The sequence below is a fragment of the Notothenia rossii genome, assembly GCF_949606895.1.
Source record: "Notothenia rossii genome assembly, chromosome: 8".
Taxonomy (NCBI): Eukaryota; Metazoa; Chordata; class Actinopteri; order Perciformes; family Nototheniidae; genus Notothenia; species Notothenia rossii.
Window position 1 is genome coordinate 15,356,131 of NC_136906.1, and position 22,696 is coordinate 15,378,826.

At 41.1% G+C, this 22,696-nt stretch overlaps 1 protein-coding gene across 1 annotated transcript; it reads right to left on the reverse strand.

The window, feature by feature from the left end:
- Positions 1–505: 505 nt before the first annotated feature.
- Positions 506–22,676, reverse strand: ern1 (endoplasmic reticulum to nucleus signaling 1). The gene is made up of 22 exons (XM_079641943.1): positions 22,426–22,676; positions 16,237–16,357; positions 13,716–13,749; positions 13,046–13,118; positions 12,747–12,819; positions 11,521–11,643; positions 10,546–10,647; positions 10,195–10,456; positions 9,569–9,647; positions 8,899–9,055; positions 8,208–8,323; positions 7,883–8,077; positions 7,228–7,492; positions 6,763–6,853; positions 6,470–6,659; positions 6,062–6,161; positions 5,783–5,982; positions 4,728–4,875; positions 4,384–4,511; positions 3,856–3,979; positions 1,964–2,031; positions 506–1,882 (listed from the first exon to the last, which is right to left on the reverse strand). Exons 1-22 carry the CDS (start codon positions 22,501–22,503, stop codon positions 1,325–1,327), a joined length of 3,285 nt encoding a protein of 1,094 aa, XP_079498069.1. The 5' UTR covers positions 22,504–22,676; the 3' UTR covers positions 506–1,324.
- Between the last annotated feature and the right edge of the window lie 20 nt (positions 22,677–22,696).

Here is a 22,696-nt window from a genome sequence, read left to right on the forward strand (position 1 = left end):
TGTGAGTTTGTTATTACCTATTGTAAAAAAGCAACTTTCCAATGTTAGCTAAGAAGTAACAGTGTTACTTCTTGTTTTCTTTTTCCATTGGGTTGCATTATATGGGAGGCTGGTTTTATAATTATAAATATGTATGTTTGTGAGTGACTTGGAGAGTGCAGTGCTTCACACACTGGCTCTGTACTGCCCTTTGTTCGATGCCACTCCTTTCTGCCAGTCACCTTTTTTATTTGTTTGCACTTTGCAATCAAATTCCTGCCGTGGGTTTGGCTGTTCGATAAACAGAGAGAGAAAGCTAACACTGTAGGTTTCTCCAACAATGTTAACTGTAGCAACAAGCTCACTCAGACAATTCAGTAAACACACCATCAGCTGCTCAGGGCAGCTGTAAATAAAAACATCTGTTGAATATAAGTAGTTGTTTTTAGGAACCAACTGTAGTTAATTATCCCACATTTCCCAATCCCCCTCTTGACTTGCAGTAACATTAATCCACAACCAAATCTTAGTATACAAAAATGTTTTAATGTGCAAGTTATTAACTTCACTTTAAAAACCTTGAAAAGTTATTTTAAGCGAGCTCTGCTGCCTGACAGCTAAACTCTTTTATGACTACATAATCTCATTACCCACTGTATTCAGGTGCCACCCTGAACACCATTTGGAGCAGGCCTCTGCTGAGTCAGCACATGAATTCTTGATTGACAAAAGAGAAGCAGTCTAGCAGCATTAAATGGAATCAAGCACACTTAGCATAGTCATGTTTTAAGATCTGTACACAGCACAGGGATATTTAAAAAAAGAAAAAAAAGGCACATCGGCCACAATACATAATTCATTATCATCATCCAAATTCTGAACCGTCTATACAAAAATACACATACAGTATCTGTGCAGTGAAGAGGCTCACTCAGAAATACGACATTGCACTATAAAACTATCCAACAACATCCAGACATGTTTCCCACAATAGAGGCCAGATCTTTTTAGGGACAAACACCATTTTTTGGACATGCTGATAGAAAATAAAAAATATCTCTTTGCTCAGTCCAGCTACAATATAAGGTCCTGCATCACCCTGATCCTCATCTGACTTCCTCGAAGCAGGAACAACAACAAGTGGACGGTTCTGTTGGGCGACATTTTAACCCAGGTGAGCAGAAGGCACTTTTTAAGGGGAACAGCTGCTGCACCCAGCGGTGGATAGCAGGCACTGCAGGCCTGGTCCTCACCAGCTCATACTGCAGCAGCTGAGCCCAACTTGGGGTTCACTCTTGAAGGCAATGCTCCCGTTTGTGCTGGCTCCACCTGACTCTGGTTCAGCTCACACTGATTCATTACCCAGTATCAAAGTACCTGGCAGGGCGTGCACCTCAGACTGGATGGATTGTTCTAGCACGAGAGGATCTGTTGGTGATTCTGAGGCAGGTGTGGGGTTCACGGTTGGACTCTGCAGGTCAGTCTGTGCGGACAGAGCTGGCTCCACTGTCTCAACTGGCAAATGTGAAGCTACAGGCTCATCGGGTAAAGAAGAGGGCGCTGATTCAGCAGGATTTGTGAGAGGGACCTGCGCTGGCTGTGACGAATGTGTAGGTTCCTGTGGTTGTGAAGAGGGGGGAGATGTGTGTGTTGTCGAGGGTTGAGTACATGGCTCTTTTTGTCTTTGGGGCCCGAGGTGTGTGTGCAGGGTCTGTGTTTTTGCCAGCTGATCTGCAGTGGAGTAGTAAGGTAGGAATGGCCTCTCAGATGCACAGGTCCGCATGGCCAGGTATGTGTGCATTAGCAGGTGGGGGAAGCGGGAGGTGAAGTAGGAGACAAAGTCATCAGGGATGGAGCCCAGCGTCTCCTGAACCTCAGCAGGCAACTCCCGGTAATGATGTTTCTGAAGAAGGAGGAAGGTCAAGTGTTAGAAACAGATTTGTACTGTAAGACCTGAGTAGACAACACTTTAACACATTCCTACCTTGTTTCTCATTGCACGCATCAGGTCTCTGACCGAGCCTCCCTTATAGGAGCGGAATTTCCGCAGATCTGCCAAAGGAAGAGATAGACAAAATGAAAATCATTCAACAAGGAATCGATAAACAGTGAGATGATACAAATGTCTTTTTTACTTTATCCTGAATTAGCCAAACTGATCTGGCCCTTGGTGTCTGAATTACTTCAAGTGAAAGACTTTAAGGGTCGTATAACAGTCAGAAAAAGTTTGCCAAGTATAAAACAATTAGCTGTTAGAGGTAGTTGCTTGTAAATATGGAAAAACACAAATATAATAATAATAATACATTTTATTTGGGGGGCGCCTTTCATAGCACCCAAGGACACCTTACAGAGCATAGGGGCAATATAGGGAACAATTAAAACAGTGGATTTAGTGAAATATCAGATGGGGTAAAACAAGACAAACAACAGGAAATGGACTACAGAAGGACACAGGGTACACAGGGTACACAGGGGTAGACATTAAGGGTAAAATGCCACTGGCCCTCCGGGCCGGTGGCATTTTGGCCCCACCATTGTAACCACTGGCCCGGAGCATTCGTCCAAAAAAAATCGACTAATAATGAAGAAAATTAACATATTTGTTGTAATAGTAATTTATGCATTAACTACATTACTACTTGTACTACAACATTTGAATAATCAGTTCTTCCTCATTTTCCTCAATTGTTCATATTTGGTTTATTAAAATAATGATATTGTGGTCATTGTTAAAAAATGTCTGCTATTATTATGAGTATTATTATTTGTATAATGCTCTTTCTGCCTTCCTGTCATTAGGAGTTAGAAATGTAATGGCTATGTAATAGATTAGATTAGAACCTTCATTATCCTAAACTGCTGGGACATTTCCCTAAAGCCAATACCTTTATATTTTCTACTCTTCACTTACTTGTCAGCATAGGTCGGCATTGATGTACAGAGCCGACAGAAGACCTTGTTTATATTGGCATCATATTGAGAGGTGCAGTGACGCGTCATAAAACCAGGAAGTAAGCCGCTGGTTCCCTCGACAAAATGCAATGGGATTTCTCCACAGGGTTTTGGAAAATAGCTGGAAATAAGGTCTGTGGAAAACAAACCTGTTTGATAAATGCATGTTTTGTTCAGCCGGATAATCTCCACATGTCTACCCTACTTTTATCATTTTCTAATCATAAATCTAATAGATAGATTATAAAAAGGCTTTTAGGATGCGTATGGCGAATGGTTAGGTGGCGCGATAGTCTGTAGTTAAGGAGCGCGCTCGCGCTCACGGGAGCCTGCTCGTGCTGCGCTCTGCAGCAAACAGCTGTTTGCTTTTCACCCAACAACGGGGGTGCTGGCCCAGGGTGTCTAAATAATGCTTCCGGGCCAGCGGGCCATTTATAATGTCGAGCCCTGGTACAGTTTATAAAGAAAATGCCAGTTTGAACAGGTGGGTTTTGAATGTTGTTATGGAAATATAAATTTGATCTTCTGTTGTTAGAAGATTGAATGTAATATATTATGACCTCACATTACTCTGTATTTTGATCAAAAAATGCTCGCTCAATTCATGACTATCAGTGCCATTTATCAACTGAGTGCAAAGTCCAAAGAGAACCAGTTGAGGTTGTGGTTTTCAGTAGGTGACGATTCTGACAGGAAGTAGCAAGCTCAGTTTAGCGAGCACTGCAACACTTTGTGGTGACAGTATATTGCATTCACTTCCACTCTGAAAGTATAGTCAATGCAAAACTAGCTTTAATCTGAAATACTTCACATGTGCTCAACCAAAACCCTATATGTTAACCAACATATCAAACATTCTTTTAAAAAGGGGGCTACCAGGAGTTTGAATTTGACATGTTTACATTTCAGCCAGTTTCATACCTGTCTGCAGTGGCACTGTGATGTGCTCTCTCCAGTCACCCTTGACAACAGCCCTCCCTCCTCTCTCCAGCTGTCTCACGATTGGCCCGTCCAGCGGTTCCTTTTCTATTCTGTCGCTCACATCCTGCAAGCAACCACAACCAAAAAAGTGTCAGCATGCAAGACATTCTTATTCTGTATATGACCTCAAATCTATAATATAGCATATCAATTAAGTTCTACAGTTTCAGACGTGGCTTTAGAGGAATTACAACCATTCTAATATGTGAGGTAAATACGTGAAGAATAGAGACAACCTAAGATTACTGTCCAAAGGATATTGAAATAGCCAGCATGTATGTTGCCTTTAGGTATGAAGAAGTTTAATAATGATGAATCAGAGCTCAACAGAAATGAGGATTTGCACAAATACAAAGTAGCCTGAGAGGAGTGTGTGTACAGATGAGTTTGTAGTAGCACAGTGCCCACATTAAAACAGCCTTTAAGTGATTTTTACAGTAAGCAGAAGAAGATAGATAAACAGCTGACCTGAAAAAACTGCAGCTCCTTCTCCAGGCTCCAGAAGAAAGGGTGTTTGAGAACGCTCTCAGCTGAAGGCCTCCTTTGGGGCTCCATGCTCATCATCTGCTCTACCAGAGCTCTGGCTACAAAGTCCTCTGGAAAAGAACACAAACAGGTTGATGTGCTTGCAGGGTATGATCTAACGGCATACATTGTTAAAAAAACAAGAAATTGTTTGCCGTAAATTAACAGATAAAAACAATCCATCAATCACATCAGCTACCTGCCCTTATTAATCAAAATGAACTGCTTGACTTTAGTTATGCATCTCTGAGAGTGATGTGAGGAACACAAGCAGGTTTATTCCTCACCATGTTTGTCAGTTAGCAGATGGTCGAGGCTGTATGTGCCCAGTAGGATGTTGGCTTGCCTCTGCAGGGACTTGCCGAAGGGATGGCTTCCCTCAGACACCACGTAGTAAAACACACAACCAGCAGAGAAGATGTCCACAGCGCAGGTCTGCAAGGGAGAGGAGAAGGAGAGGAGGGAGAGGAGAAGGAGAGGAGGGGGAGGAGAAGGAGAGGAGGGGGAGGAGAAGGAGAGGAGGGGGAGGTCAGTGAGGCTTGAAATGAAACAAATATTTACCAACCAAATATATCAAGTTATGTATTCTAGTGTTGTTTTATCTGTTTATGTTAATAATGCTCATTTGAGTCCCACAGGCAATAAGACTGTTAAACACCTGAACTGTTGAAACAACATCCCTAATATTCATCTGGCTGCTACTTAAAACATATTTATCTATTTACCTAATATATCATATTTCTTAACTTGCATATAGACTCTTGTTGCACTATTTCACTTTTTTTAAACTATTTTTCTTTTGTATTACTATTTACTTACACTATATTTTTCTGTTATCTGTGTTTTGTGTTGCACTGTTGGAGAAGCCTGTGACACAAGATGTTCGTGGGCATAACTACTCTGTAGCTATGTTCGCATGACTAATAAAGAACCTTGAACATTCACCCTGTAGACAGTTTTCTGTGTTGCACTATTCTCCAAACTGGAGAACATTTGAGGGAAAGCTTCTTAAATGCTTGTTTTGTGTTGTCAACTACGTTTATATCCTTTAACCTTAGTTAGGAATCACATGTTTTTTATTGTATTACAAAAAATGTTTTGTGACATCCTTTTTTAAGTGGAAAGCAGAAAATAAAACAATCTTAAATAAGTCAATCATAAAGCAAAACATAATACGTCTGTTTTTTGATGCATGATAATTATTTTTATTTTTTTTTTTAACCCGAGGTTACTCGTGTGAGATTATTCTGAATATGGAATATTCCTTCTCATTGCCATCTGCGATAAAGCCCTATCCCATCCCATCCCTGCTGAGAGTGCAGCTTCTCTCCCACTGACTCACCGGGTTGTCTTTGCAGTCCTCACTGAGAATCTCGGGGGCGATCCAGCCCTCGGTGCCGGGAACCCCCGACCTCCTGCTGAAGCTGTGGCGGCCCACTGCCAGCTTCTTACACAAGCCGAAGTCTGAGATCATGGCCCGGACCCGGCCGTGGGCGTTGGGCATGGACACCAGGATGTTGTGGGGTTTCAGGTCTCTGTGGACTGAAGGAAAAGTATCCCGATGAGACGAGGAAAACAAGCTTTCAAGTGATGTAGATGTTGTTTGGTTATATATGGGTACCTATGTTTAGAGAGTGCAGGTGGGCCAGTCCTGACATGGTCTGCTGAAGAAGTATAACAGGATCAAGTCCATGACGGTCGAAATCCTTCCTCTCCACATACTAGAGAGATGAAACACCAGTTAGTGAAGTCCAGTAATTAAAACATGGCGTCTCAATTTCACATTGATGTGTAGGGAACCAAAATATAATTTCTACTTCTGTGGAATATTGAAACAAAGACAAATAATCAAATTCCTCCCCTTATTGACAAACTCTCAAAAGCACTAGCAGTAAAAATGTATGGTACTTACAAAAAAAAGTAATGCATCATGAAGGAAGCATCAGTTATTCCCATGTGCTGTTATTAGCTAAATGCTTCTTGTTTTCCCAAAGAACAACATAATTATTGCAAATTCTCCCCCCCATACCTCCTGAAGAGAGGCAGCACACAGCTCAATGGCGATGTACTGGAACTGGCGGTCCCTCTCGGTGCAGAAGTAGCGGATGACATTCGGGTGCTCGTCTGACTCCCTCAGCAGCTGGACTTCCCGGTCTGCAAAGCTGAAGCATTCTGGGAGAATTCTCTTCACTGCAACCGCACGGTTGTCAAACTTACCCCTTGTGGAGAAACAATGGCAGTACAACAATAAGATTTTAGGTCACTATTTTACAAATAAGACAAGAATAGGGAATAATTGTTGACAGATTTGTTCAAACTTACCTGTACACAATAGTGCCCTCAGCACCGTGACCCAAGACCTCTTTGGGACGGAAGGTTATGTTGCCCACTCTGACTATATTGGAGTCATCCTCTGAAAAGACAAATAAATCATTTTAAAGAATGAAAACTGGGTTACAATTCTTAAAAAGTGCCATCAAATATGACTGTTTTTGTGTTTTCCTGAAACCTTGTTACCCCTTTATTTATTCATCTGTATTTGTCTATTTATTTTTGATAGTTATTACTATCTAACTTAATTTTGTTGCTGTCTCTATCCCCGGATGGAGAATGGCATTTTTTATTTGCATTTCTTATTTTTTGTTCTTATTCTTATCTATGTACCTTACTTGTCAAGTCATGTATGAGCTGTTCTGTTTTGTGTTGTATTTGAAAAATGTAATAAAGATATAATGAAAAAAAAAAAAAGTGCAATCAAAGTGTGTGCGTGTAATTTTAATTGTTCACCTCCATCTTCGTGCTCATTGGCAGAGCTTCCCAGTTCAGACACAGACAGGTTGGAGTGGTTGGAGGCGCGGGGGGTCACATTAGGGCTGCTGTGGTCCGAGTATTCGGAGCGAGTGCGGGCCACCTCCAGATAGTCGCTTTCGGGGGCCAAGCCCAGGCCCCCGTCTGCAGGGGGGAACGGCTGCTGTCTCTGGAGCAGCTCCAACTTCTCCTCCATCTGTCTCTGGAACTCCTGGTGCTGCAGCTGCTGCTGCTTGTGGACACTCTGTGGAGAGAGAGGAGAGATGTCTGAGTGTCTAAGAACAACACAACTGGATTCAGCAGAGGGATTTCCAGCTTATTTTAGACAATGGCAGAAAATGTAGTGTCTTCTTTAGTGGAATTCACTTCTTATTAGTCTTTCTCTAAAAGGAGTACGTATGCTTTACAGACAGTTGCTCAAACTTAATCTTTATGTATTACATTAATCAATCAATTCATTCGGTAATTAGCCCATTATGAGGCTCTGCAATCCCTTAACTACATACAAATTAAAAACTAGGCTCAATCTGAGTCTGATTTTTTAAGATCAACAACTTCCACATATGAACATGTATTTCATGATAATGTAGCTGCAGAGACCCAGCAGTCCACTAGGTGGTGTTGTGTGACTTACTTTAGGGTAGGTGATCACAAAGGCCACCCATCCAGCCAGGAGGAAGGTGGAGAAGATGATAGTTGCCATGTCTTTGAGCATGGAGTCCACCGGGGCCTCTGGACGCCCAGTGCGACCACTGGTGCCAGGTTCCTGGATGGATGTTTCCGGCGGAGGGGAAGGGGGGCCATCATCCATCCCACTATAATTGACCTTCTGCAAGGGGGGGGGGGGGGGGGGGGGGGGACAGGACGAAGGAAGTGAGCACAATCTGCACAGATGTTTTGATATCTGAAACATCTTCAAAACAAAACGTTGCTTGGGTCACACACTGACAGACACACACCTCCTCAACCTTCTTGTCAGTAGTGGGTGGGATGACGTTGCCTTGGCTGCGAGGGAAGCTGTCTGGGAACTTCTCCAGGAGCTTAGTGTGAGCTTCAGGGGGCGTCTCATGATGACCTGAAATGCAGGAATAAAAACGTGTTAATGATCAGTCGTGATATTATCATTATTCAATGTTTAAATAGTAGGGATATCATATGAAAAATTATTGGACATACAGTATATCCACATGACTTTATCATCCAGCAGAGGGCAGTCTCACAACACAGTGCAATGGCCTAATCATGTCCTAGACCAGCGGTGTCAAACTCATTTTAGTTTAGGGGCCACATACAGCCAAAATTGATCCCTAATTGGCCGATGCAGTACATTTATAGCATAATAACCTACAAATAATGACAACTGCAAATTGTGCCCTTTGCAAAAAAATACATCTTTCAACGATATTATGCTTCAGTTTATCAATGACATATGTGCATTACAACTTAAAGATCAGTGTATCTCCATAGGCACAAAGCATTTAGCGGACATATGTTTGACACCCCTGTCCTAGACCGTAATAACCATTTCACAGAGGTCTTTCCTGATATCAGCCTCACACATGGTGGTGACCCTTAAAACCTTCTCCGTCATCGTGACAGAACATTTCAATTTGATTAGAGTGGGTGGTGATTTGTGTACTGAAGTAGTACCTATGAGGAGCAGGTAGTTCCTCATGTAGTTTATACGGTTTCTCTTCCGCAGCGGAGCATTGAACACGCTGGTGCTGGGCGTGATGAAGCACTCCTTGTCCTCGTCAGTCTCCCGGCTGTCGGGACCCTCCAGCATGGGGAAGGTGCTGCCACGAGGCTGCACAGTCACAGAAAATACACACAAACATTTGATGAATTCAGGTGAATTTTCCATCAGAGGCCTTACAGGATTAAATAAGGATTATTTAAATAATATTGTATCTGAAAAGAATATTAAAGCATAAAGAAAAAGGGGGACAAAAGAGAACAATTAAACAAATATACATATGTTAGAACCATTTTTAAAGATCTTTCCATTTGAAATGAATGATCAAAATGTCATGCAATGTGTTGCCGCCTTTACTACGAAGAACAAGAGACAATAGATCTCCTTGGGGCAAAGCCAGTAACAATCAAAGTGACGCAAGTAAGCAGCGCAAGTGAGGACACAACTGGAACAGGATGTTTTCATACAAACTCAACGGTATTCTTAGAAACCACTAACCAAAAGTAAAAACTGATTATGAAGCATAAAACTCGCAGATAAACCTTGACTCAATATGCTGTTCATGTCTTCCTGATAACGATTGAGTTTTGCCTAAATTAAGAGATGCTTGTAACGGTCACTCACCACTACAGTGACTCCATCGTGCACCAGGGAGGAAGAGGCATACAGACTGGTGGAGTATTTCCCCACATACAAAGTGGCCCTAAAAAAGGAGAAAGCAAAGTTAGTCAAATGTCTACTTACTTTAGATACAGTACATATTTCATGCTAAAGTGTGACGGAATAGAATTGTGGTAAACACATCTTGAATGTATTACAGAACGGTCAGAGTTTGCCATCATCTCCCTAAACAGGCGAAGCCGTCACAGTGGCTCCACCACTGAAAGCACTGTTTCCAGCAGAAGCAGGTGTGAACTCAATATATGAAAATAAAGCCGTACTGCCGTGTGAAACCTGAGCTGAAACCAGGCCTGCTAGCATCCACTTGTTAGGTATTACATGTCTAGACTCCATCCCAACATTAAGCAACATCACATCTTACAAAAGCTTGATTTCTGCCTTCCAGTAAGTTAGTCCCCTGTGATTAATAGGCAGAATGTTCTTACATGTTTAAAACTGTGCTCAACCAATGATTCTCCCTGAATGAGTAACACATTCTTCTTCTTTTTTTATCTAGGCCAAATTAGAAATAGTCGTAACAATCATAGAAGGAAAAGCCAAAAAGAGTAAGGGTCATGAACACGGCTTACAGGAATTTGTTCTTGGGCTTATTCTCTTTGGGAAAGGGGTATTTCCACTGTGTGATGCGGCCAACCTCTCCAGACATGAAAGTGAGGTACCGCAGGGTTTCCACGGCAACGTTAGTGTGGGGAACTTTGCGGAGGCCCTCGCGCTGCCAGATATACATGGCTACCACCGGAGAGTTATAGTTCTGAAACCACTGAACGTCTCCTGATTCGCTGTCCACCGTCACCACCAGGCCGTCACCGTTGGACACAAAATGAGCCACTTCTGTGGGGAACCGAAGAGTGGACAAGTGATTAGTACTGCCTGTCAGAGAATACACTGATCAAAAGAACCAGCGTGTTGAATAGTCTTACTGTATTTGGTGTCATCATCAGGAAGGGTCGAGGCGTAGTCGGAATAGGTGGCATTCCAGCGCAGCTCTCTGCTCTTGGTGTCGTACATGGTGATGGTGTACTCTGACGGGGAAATGAACCACAGGGACATATTCACGCCGGGAACTTTTTTTCTTCTTCTAACATACATAAAATTGTGGCTTTGAGATTGCATTTGAGTAAACACAATACATTAATAAAAGTGTATTTATATAGCTCGATATCACAGATTTTTTACATTTGTCTCTGGGACTTTTAATTGGCCCTCAGCTAATTTAAAAAGTATTATTGAATACGGCCCAAACCTGAAACTTGCTTCACTTCTACTGTACTTCTTAAATGCATGTTAAAATATAAGTAAATAATAAGCCACATTTTTGAATATATTCAGTCAATTAAAGTTGACAACATTTCCTAACAAACATTAGTTGATAAAAAAATTGCCCAATAACTTATTTTCACAACAAGCTTGAAATATAACCCCTAACCCTAACTCCCAAAGCAACCCCACAGTTAATGGGGATACATGGAAGTGCAAAGTGTTATTGAGTTGGTTTTGCTTCGAAGCAAATAAATCTTGAAGACAAGTTGAAACAAAATTGAGCATCTGTGCCGTTTGGTTAAAGAGTGAGTAATGACTAGAAACCATGTAAAGGAAGTATTTAATTGACAGGGCTCTCATGCTGTAGTTCTGTGTCTACAATTACCATCCCAGGGATATAGTGGGGGTTGGTGTGGTTTAAGGGAGGGGCGGGGACAGAAGCAGAGATAAGAGAGGTAAATAAGGGTTTGCCAACAGTTTGGGTAACAGTATGCAAGACAAACGGGCCCGTTAATTAGTCAAGATTAAGAAATGAATAGGATCGGCTGCTATGGTAATCTGGTGAAAATTAGTTTGGCAAAATTGAGTAAAAAAAAAAGGGTCTTGTGTTGCTGGATCATTTAGTTATTTTTTACCTGTGCGTCCCAGATAGAGAAGAGAGGAAGAGGGACACAGCATCTCAGCGAAGGAGGAAGTCAAGGTCTGCTGCTTCTCTCCAGTCAACAGGTCCACCACATACCACAGGTCCTGCTTCTTACCTGCACATGCACACACACAGATTAAGTTAATACACTCCGCCATGATTACAGCATTTATATTATTCTTGACATAATCATAACATATATCTTCTGTCTGATAATATTAACTAATAAAACAAATGTAATTAAGGTAATGTTACTCATACTTTCTCTACTCTGTTATTAATGTGTCACCTTTTCATATAATTGTCCACTGTGGAGAAGGTTGCTATTCTTGAGGTTTCTCCCTATTTCGCTGTTAAATAATAGTTTAACTGCTTTTTTCTAATCTGTGGTCCAATGATAGTGTGACAAGATCCAAGATATGTGTTTTTTTGGCCTACCTAAAGAAAACCTGTTTAGGAAATATCAAATAAATAATACTTTATTTATGCAAAGTCAGGAACGTGTATGTCACAGCAGCATTTTGACAATAAATCTACAATAATTATAACATTTCTTAAAAATACAATAAAAAGCAATATAAATGTATTCCTAGCAAAAAATAGATATTCAGACGAGTATCTAAACACTATAAAATCCACAGAGTAAATTTGAATACTCTCTAGCATACCGAGTATATTAGACATTGTCCTTAAGGTGCCTCACAGTGATGGGTGTTTCCATTCTATCATTAAACGACGAACCCATCTTTGTTCTTGCTTATTCTGTGGATGCAGGGAGTGGCAGTAATGTACTAATCATAGATTCGAATGGAAGAATGCATAAACAATACATCTGGAAATGGGCACTGCAGAGGATCCAGCAGCATGGTTTGGCCTGATAACTCTCATAAACTGTATTAGAGTTTGAGATTGTAACCCTTTCCTATCTTTGCATTTGCAATACGCTTTGTTCGTGCAGCAGCTTCAGTTGAATGAAAACAAAAGATTCACTAATAATGTCTTTGTGGAGGCAAATGTCACCCACTTCCCTTCAGACAATGACACAGTCACTTTGGTAGATTACCTTTCCTCTGTTAACTGTTTCAAATTCAAAAGAGCACAGACCTAGACCGCAAATGGCGTGGAACCGAAAGGTACTGGAAGACATCAGAAATACCTGCTCCTTTATGTGAGGAGACGGGGCTACATTTGTATTCCTTTTTGGAGCATTAGCCTTACCCATGTAAAGTACGCCATCAGAGCTGCGACAGGGAGAAGCCTGGACCAACTCGGGGATCGTGAAGGGTAATTTCTGTTGTGGGAAAATGAATGAAGGAACATTAGAAAAACCACTACATGCTGTATGTCTTTTGATGTCCACAACTTCAGAATGAGCGTGCATTACATTCAGCGTGACTTATACACACACGTGTAATGTGAGAAGATGTGTTTTTCTACAGAATAGGGAACTGAACAGCGTGTTGCTCACTAGACAGGGGGAGATTATGGTTAGTGATTGAAAAATGATTTCCTCTTACTGTGAGGCCTTCGTTGTTCTTTCCTCCAAGAGAGTACAGGCTGCCGTCGTTGGGGTCAGGCAGGAAGGCTGGTCTAGAGGGAAACATTGAAGAAGATATATCAATACCAGTACAGGGAGCCAAACTAAAGAAAAGTTACCACTAGGGCTGCTCAATTAATCGTATTTTAATCGCGATTACGATTATGGCTTGCAATGATTTAGAAAACAACGTAATCGAAATAAAACGATTATTTTTTTATTATTATTAGTTTTTTTTTTTTTTTTTCAGTTGAATTATACTTAACGTTCAGGGTAATCAACTGTTAAAAACATACTGTTCACATTTTTTTTCTATGAATATTTATTCAAGTCAATGAATAATCGCATTTAATAATCGCTTTTTTTCTTTCTTTTAATGACTGATTTTAAATGCCACTTTCTTAATGTCTTTCATTTTTTGTAAAGCACTTTGAATTGCCTTGTGTTGAAAAGTGCTATATAAATAAACTTGCTTTGCCTTGCAATTACAATTATTGACCCAAATAAACGAGATTATGATTTTTGCCATAATCGAGCAGCCCTAGTTACCACAACTATTTACATTCACCACTTTTAGTTACAGATATGTAGGACACAAACTTATTTAGAAATACATCCATGGATAAAAAGTCAATGCAAAAATGACATACTCTGCCACATGTGTGGGGACCTGGAGAACTGGATCTGTGAGGAGAGAAAAGAAGACGCAAGTCAGGACTGACAAGAATATCATCCAACAATGCAAACTGTGGCCAGGAGCTGTTGAGCAAGAGAGTGACATGAATATCAGTGACATTCAACGGCACGGAACGCAAAGTCCAAATTAAAAAACGAATTCCCTTGGAGCAAACATGAAAAGCAAACAGTCATGTCCGCCAACAGCTCCGCTTGGAAGGCAAGCAGTTCAATATTTACAGATGTATGGATATAATGCAGCTTACATACTCCCTCCTTTTGTCTATTTCACTATATTTGTGATAAATTAAAGTATTATAGTATGCTGCTTTTTCCTCCTGTGTATGATTATTCACCTGTAAAACATTGCTGTATCCGTCTCCTTTCATTTGGCATTCTTAATACGTTCTTAAAATACATCTACCTACTGTTCAACTTTGTGCTTCACTCTGGAAACCTGATATAAAAGAGTTACAGAAAAACACCATAGCTCTTTAAGCCCAGAGACAAAGCGTCAACAACTATTGCTACTAAAGAAACACACACCTCCCTACTGTGTGAACATACAGGGCGGGGACCAGGTGGTGCTGATCTCTGTGGAGGTGCCTAAAGGGGTCAACAGGAGCGGGGGGGTGGAAGTGTAGGATTACCTGAAGGTGGCCATTGGGCCTGTTAAGACCTGGCGTTAACAACCAATCACAAATAGACAGCTTTAACTACAGGTGTGAATGCACCCAAGACAAATTGAGGAAGCTTTGGGATCCTATCGCTCAGAACCCATTCTAGGGGGGGGTCTTGGCCGCATTGAAAGACCGTCACTAAACTAACATCCTCTGCTTAACCAGAAGGAAGCGCTCAGTCGCTGGCTTTGTCCAATGAAAATAGCTCTGTGTATTTGAACAGTGTCTGTGTTTGAAAAACATTATTATTTTTGATAGTATTTCTCATATGAAAGGAACCACATGAGGGGATCTTGTGTTTTGGATGTCATTATCATATTGTCGGTGGTTGGTGTAAGAGAAGACACTTAAAAGTGAGTAGGGAAAGGAGATCGGATCAAAGGTGGTCTCTCAAGACAAGTTTGGGGACACACTTAATTGCAGGTTTGAACTGACGTCTGTGGAGCGGTCTACTTGTGAATGAATTACAAAAGGCTCCACAATTAATAGAAATGTTATCAAAATTGCGATATGGATGGACTAGCTCAATCTTTGGAAAGAAAGAAACAAATTTGACATTATCATTTGGAATACGGTAGTTTGGTGCTTCAGAGATGTCCTGGCTCTCACTTAATAAAATAATGTTTGTTTAATACAGATCCTCTTCAACCAAACTTCATTTGAATATATATTTCGATGACAGTGGGAAGAGTTTCCAAAATCGTAAATCATACCGTATATTTTGAAATAGTAGTCAAATGAGTCCCTTTTCCAAATCGTGTAGCCCTACAAAAGACACATGCTGACACCAGGTCCGAACAGGTCCATTGTTTCTTGGGTTCAAGCAGCATATGCATTTGTTATGTGTTATAACAGATGGTTGTTGGAAAACAATGGTTTCACAGAAATACGCCGACACCATGCCGACACCTGTTAGCTGATATACAAACACAGGTCTGCAAAGCCCACAGGATATAACTAGCAAACAGCGAGACGACATGCACGTGGGCTGAGTTGTACTGTTTTGGTGTAGGGAAAAGGTTTCTAATCCCCCCTCATTCTGTAGGTGTATGGTTACCTGACAAGAGCACAACAACAGGTGTGTGGGGAGCCTGGTACAGAGCTGGTCAAATTTATATTCAATAGTCATTCCAGAAAAACAGATGATGCGGAGGAGGCTGCTTCTGAATATTAATGACTTGGGTATTAGGTGGACCTAACCAGGACATGTGGGTTGAGACTAGAGTAGTTTTCAATCTTTGCAATCCCTTAAAAAGGTGATCAGAACAGTTAAATAGTCATGCTTTGTGTTTAACTCTAAGATGGATAAGAACACTGAAACAATAATGTCTAGGAGACTTTTCAGCATGTTACTGAAAACCATAAAGTGCACTGATCTAATGTTATTCCCAAGCGTATAGTTTCTACATTAACAAAGGTACCCATAGTACATGCTGTGTGTGTGTGTGTGTGTGTGTAGGTGACACTACAGCAACGTGGCTTACCCTTGACCATTCTGACCTTGATTACAGGCTATTTCTGCCCCTCTTTCAGTTAATAATTACCTAGTTTCCATGCCTAGCTAGGAGAACACCGCCCAGTACTTCCATGTGCTTAATCCCACCTAAGGTTTTCCCACTAAGGTATTTTGGTTGTGTTATACCTTAACCCTAAAACTGACAAAAGACACATCACTATTGTCATTGTGGTTAAGAAACAGCAGTGGGATCCCCGTTTTCCCTGTGGCAACACAACCAGTGGTTTTGCAAGTGTAACCTGAATAAGGAACTGTGACTTGAGAAAAAGGTTACAATTGACTCTTGTCCTCTCCTCTTACCTTCTTTCAGAGTCCATTTGATAGAGCCTGACTTCTTGCTAACGGCGTGCAGGTTTCCATCCAGCGTGGACACAAAGAGCAGGCTTTCAGGAAGGGAGACGGTGCTGGCGCCGCAAAACCCCTACAGAACGGGGAAAAAAATCAAGGTGATGTACTTATAGCAATCTCTACTCTTTAGATATTCACATTAATTAATTAATGCACATGAATCAAAGTGACAACATATTCAATTCAGTCATTAGTAAGCAGGCATGTTTGAGCATGCATGCTTTCACTTAATTCATAACCTGTGCTCCTGGCTGCATTAAGGTGGTGAATAATGAGCCACTAATAACTTTACCATTACTGATCCTCACACACCTGGACCAAACATTAATGTACGTATGCTTCTTATCTTATCAAATCAAAAATTATATAATCACACACAGTGGAATGCAGAAATATGGAAGAAGAGGGTCCACTCTGAGAAATGGGGCCTGTTTTGGCAGCATTTCGTTGAAAGGGGGTGGGGTGTTGGGTTGCCCCAGGGAGTGTGCCACCTTAGTTGGCTTTACAAATCATTGAATTTCAAATCAATACCCTACAATGACGACTGAAGAGCAAACAAGGAGTGGGCTAGGTAACAGGGGGCCTGGGTTCAGAAGATTCAAAGTAACAGCTTGAGCCGAGGGTTGCAACGTCTAAACTTCTGCATTACACTCGTGCTAACACCTAGCATAGCTTATACGGTCACTTTGGCTTTTTTAAAAACAGGTTGCAGTGAACTGAAGGAAAAGAGTGCTTTAACTTCCCTTTGCACAGATGATTAGTGGGCTGACAGGGCATATGGGAGCCTTTATTTCCAGAACTTTTCCTTCCCACTCAGACATCAGAACACTTTGATTCATTTCATGACAGCTGACACAACACATACATACAAAGATGCAGCAAGTCCAGGGAAATCAGTTCAAGCCATAACCACAACGACAGCTAGACGACCCGGCCTCATGACTTGGCTTATGCCTGAGTGAACAGCTCTGTGGGGGATGTGTGCTGCGCTCACCCCACTATGGAATTCTGAAAACGCCACTCTTGATAACCAAGCCGTGGGCTTCTTATGGTTTTTGGCACCAATGTGCAGGAAGATGTCCAGTGGGTGTGTTGGAGAGCTCTGAATGCCAGACAAACCCAAAAGTGCAGTACCAAGTGAGCATGTCCACTCTCTCTCTACTTTCATTTAAGATGTTTTTTCAAGATGATATGCAACTGGTACACAAGAGTTTTCTCCACTCCAGAATAGGGCTGCTCGATTATGGTAAAAATCCTAATCTCGAGTATTTGGATCAATAATTGTAATTGCGATTATTCATTGAATTTGAAAACATCCATTTATTGGAGAATAAAAATGTGAACAGTATGTTTTTAACAGTTGATTACCCTGAACTTTAAGTATAATTCAACTTTAAAAAAATGCAAAGTATAAGTAATAATAATTTTTAAAAAAAATCGTTTTATTTTGATTACGTTTTTTTCGTAATCGTTGCAAGCCATAATCGTAATCACGATTAAAATACGATTAATTGAGCAGCCCTACCTACCTACCTACCTCTATCCAGAAAATCGAATATTTAACCATTTTGTGTACTTCAATTACTGACAAAAAAGTTTCACATATCATGCAATCATTGACATGCCAAACGTTTTTGACTGATTCCTGCCTCATCAATCAGGCACAGCGTATTAGCACTTTTCAGTGGCTTACTCTCAGGGTCAGGCTGGGAATAAAAAAAATCTGGGAACGCCACTAAATCTGTCATCCTTACCTCAGGAGTCTTGGAAAACCGAGCAGACGGACCTCAGTTTCCTGCTGACCCACAGCGGTATTGATCAACTTCTCTGACTAATCCCATTTACAGCTCCCTGGGGGCAGTGCAAATAGCCCCCACATGTATACATTATAAAGCAGATTATCATCCTACAGTTACTATCACGCTTTTCTGATCATGTTCCCACTATTGTAGAGATAAGGACTGCGGGGGTTAAAGTGCTCCTAAGTCAGACACAAACAAACCACCAGAGCTAGTAATTCAGGCCTACGCATGTGGTAAGGAGAGCAAAAACAACCACTACCCTCACTGTGTCACTCAGGGTGTTCCCCTTTGTCCCAGAGCTTTCTTTCCTTAGAAAACCAAGATCATAAAAATTAACCAGTTCCCGAAAATTATTTTCTCCCTGTGTGTTGTTCAGGTTAAAACTTAAAATGGGAAAATGACTCCTGTTATAACAGAGACAGAGGCAACTATTCTATAAACTGAACGTTTCACACTCTTCAGAAGGAAACTGGGTCCTTCCACATTTGGCTATCAGTGCCCTTCTTTAGTCTCACATCCTATAACAACTTTCGTGTCAATATTGTGCACCTGTGAGTGTTCCCACTGGGTTGCAAGCTCACGAGCATTACACATGTGTACTGGGGGAATCATAACTAACTTGTTTTTGGGCCCCCCCCGTTACCTCCATCAGGGTTTTCTGTTTCGCAAGCAAATAACTCTCCGAACATCTGTTGGCCTCTTAGTTTTGGACGGACACTAATATTCAACTGTTGAATATACAGTGTTGCCTCAGGGAACATGTCGTTTGATATGTCTAGCAGCTCACAGCGACTGCTTTTGTAAAACATCATCAGTGGTGAGTGGGGAAAGCTTTTTTAGAATACTCAAACATCATGGTTCTCCCTCTCGTTTCCTCATTCTGAGTTAACACAGAAGTTGTTGTGTAAGCGAGTTACACAACACTACAGAACTGGGCGAAACCAAAGTCTTGGCAGGTTCTGAGGTATTCACTTTCTCCTGTATACAATGCGGCCAGGCATACCTTAAGGGACACTGAGTACAATGCTCATGAAGTCACTGGTAGCCGGCTGGAGTGTCAGTGTGCTTCACATCCTCTTGTATGGCAAACCAACCTGAGTACAGGACAGGCTGGAACTGGCAGCTTTCCCAGTGAGTGTAAACAAGCGCTTTAGGAGTACACCTGCCTTATTGCCCCTTTGTCAGATACTCTCATATCTTCAAGATAGTGAATTATAATTACATCACAAACTGATAGTAAGAGCATCCGAGTAGAGACTGCAAAATAAATCCCTAGTCTCGGAAGAAATCATTGTTTGTGTACAAACTAAGAGCCAGGCAGACAAAATGCCTCTTTATTAGGCAAGGCAAGGCAGGTTTATTTATATAGCACTTTTCAACACAAGGCAATTCAAAGTGCTTTACAAAAATTGAAAGACATTAAGAAAATGGCATTTAAAATCAGTCATTAAAAAGAAAAGTTAATCAAATAAACATTAAAATTAAAAATACATACGTTACAGTGCAGTCTAAGATATGAATAGTTCGATTAAAAGCAGCGACAAAAAGAAAAGTCTTCAGCCTGGATTTAAAAGTAGTAAGAGTTGCAGCGGACCTGCAGGTTTCTGGGAGTTCGTTCCAGATATTTGGAGCATAATAACTAAACGCTGCTTTACCAGGTTTAGTTCTGACTCTGGGGACAGAAAGCTGACCAGTCCCTGAAGATATAAGATACAAAAGCTGAGTGACACGTGTAAGAGACACAGGGGAGGGGATGATGACTCATGGAGGAGAGGAAGGTAAAGGGCCAGTCATGCTCCAATCTGTTTCTTGTATTCATCCTTAGAAAGGAAGTGGCGAGCGGCTGTACAATCCTCTGAAAAACTGATCATAAAATCTGAAAGCAAACAAAAGCCCAGTATCCAGGGTCACTGTGACACGGCTGACCTTCACGGTGCATCAACAGGTTATGATGGTTGCCAAGCATGTGGGAAGGTAACTTCAAGCAGGCGCTTTCTGTTGCACAGCTGCTTATAAAAGGTGTGCGAGTCCCAAAAACAACAGAAAAATTACATTTATAGTGGGACAACAAAATAAACACGTGTGTGGCTAAATTGCATACAGGCAGATTAATCGGTGGTGTCATCTGAAACACTGGAGCTGTGTGAAACTGATTTTCCAGGCTTTTAAGGACTTATTTAGAGTTGCATGTGTGGAAGAGAGGCACATGTATGGAGTACACACAATGGAATGAAACATAGCTTCAAAGGAAGTCGTACATTGTAAAAACAGCATTAGCAAGAAAATGATAGGGAAGTCTGACAACATATGTATTAATTGGGCTTGCGCTAAATGAGTTGTTTTGTTGAGAAGTGGAACACTCTCTTATAACTGATACGTCACAGTAATAAGCAGTACGTTTGCAGCTTGCTTCGGCGCAATAATAACACAGGAACCAAGAAATACTTATCTCACACCTACTCGTCAGAGTAGCTGTAGTGGAGCAACAAGTCATAAAGATTAGTTTTGAAAATCACTTAAGTCCAACATAGTCAAGTAGTCATTAGAGGTCTCCCTTTAGGGCTGCATGAAAATGACAGGCTTGGGGTTGTTTGATTTTATTCAGTCTCAGGCACCTACAGTATGAGAGTTTAATTATACTACAGTAGGAAAGGTGAGCTCAAATGCCATGCGAAAATGATTGTTATATCCACATTTGATGAAGAAGAATATTATTTTCAAGCAGCATATCTTGTCAACAAAGTGTGTAAGCTGCTCTCTGCATGGAGTTGCTCAAGTGGAGAGGATGTCACGTGTTGGCCCTCGCTCAGGCACACTCATTCAGAGCCTAGCCAATCTACTGTTCTGATAAGATAGTGTAGGATCACAACTTTTACTCCCATAAACAGCATGACCAAGGTTGGCTGGTATAAAGTAGTAAAATAATATTAGAGTTGTAGTGGGCCAGCGGATGTGTAAAGTGGGGTGTGGGCCTAATGTGAGAAAACCTTTCTTAAAACAAACATATCATCTGAGACTGCAAGCTAGATTTTAGTCACTATCATATCCTCCTTGCAAAAGATGTATAAATACATCAATTGCGAAGATGATGCAGTAAGATGAGTCTTTTCTCTATGTATCGCTCTCTTTCTCTCCTACACACACTCACAAATGGCACCATGTATAGATAGCCTTTGTCATTCGTCATGACCACAGAAGCAGACTGTCAACAAGGCTAAGAAGAACCTGAGACATGATGAAGGCTACGATAATCTTTTTCTTATCTGAATTGGTTTACTAGCATTTTAGCTAATTTCCCTGCATGGAGACCTTCTAGAAGTCTGGCTCAGTTTCAGCCAGTTATTTGGCCCCTGTTTGTGCCAGGCAGTGATGCTAAGGATCCCATTATCAGTTTTCTTTAACAATTTATATTGCAGCCTGTCTTTTTTTTGCAGTTGTGGCTACTTTACAAACATTGCTTTCTTAAATCACATCTAGTACAATGCATTGCATGTGAACAAAGGCATTGATGTTTGTGTGGTTGTTTTGTACATTTTCTGGATGCACAACAATGCCATGCTTTGTTTGACACGTTTGACTTGCACTACCTGGTTTGCCACCTTTTCATTGTTAATGTTAATGAATGACTCAAACAATAAGAAACCCATTCTGAAGTAGCAACTCATGTGCAAACAAAGGACGAGTTCAGCCTTGTGACAAAGATAAGGAGGTGTGTTGTGTTATCATGCAAGCTGTGGGAACATTAACATATCATCAAGCCTTAACCACAGTACAGTATAAGCTCTATGTTTCAGCAGTGATATAAATGAAAGGGAATTTCTTAAGCTTGCCTATATGATTCTGAAATACTTTGGGGAGGTTGATGACAAGAACAAATTAAGTAGTTTCGAGAAAGTTTAACAACATTAAACCTACAACATATAGACAGCAAATTGTCATATTGAATAACAGAGAGATCTTTTTTAAGAGGATGGATATGTTATTTTCATGCTCCTACGGTTTGCTTTATCTGAGAACCCTGGTCTAATGAATTAAAAATGTTATAAAGAAATGTGAGCAATGTTAATTATAGGGTTTCCAAAGCTGGTATTACTTAAAAAGTTGTGCTTTTAGCCATAAAGCTAACGTTAGCTTAATGATATCATGTGAATACAACACGCAGCACACAGACAGAGTGAAAAGGCTCACTGAATGACACTTATTCAAGTTCGTACTTCAATATTAGTTGCACTAAAAGCAGAAAAACAAGCCTAAAGTTGGATGAAACGAATAGTTATGCGGGTAACTCCGAGATAATGTCTTCTAACTTAAGCTAGCTTATCCAGTTAGCCCCTCTTACCTTTTGTGGGATCCCAGCGCAGCAAAGCAACGACAAAAAGCACCACAACAGGGCCCGACTGCTCACTGTCCAGTCCATGTTTTCTGGTCTCAGACCGGGATAGACAGCTGGTCCGGAGGGCCGTTGACTACATAGAACATGTGTTTTGTCTTACAACCAGATGCTATTATTTTTAAATCAACGTTAAAGGCACTGAGCCAGCAGCAGCGGCGAATACAACGTTGGATCCGCTTCTTCCTGAAATGAAAAGCGTGGGGGTTGGACTTTGGGA

Coding starts and splice junctions, on each gene's coding strand:
- ern1 (XM_079641943.1), bottom strand. CDS start 22,503: ATGGACTGGACAGTGAGCAGTCGGGCCCTGTTGTGGTGCTTTTTGTCG. Junction 9,648..10,194: donor AAGCCCAAGAACAAATTCCT/GTAAGCCGTGTT, acceptor CTCCTTTTTTAG/GGCCACTTTGTATGTGGGGA. Junction 6,162..6,469: donor GTGCTGCCTCTCTTCAGGAG/GTATGGGGGGGA, acceptor TCATCTCTCTAG/TATGTGGAGAGGAAGGATTT.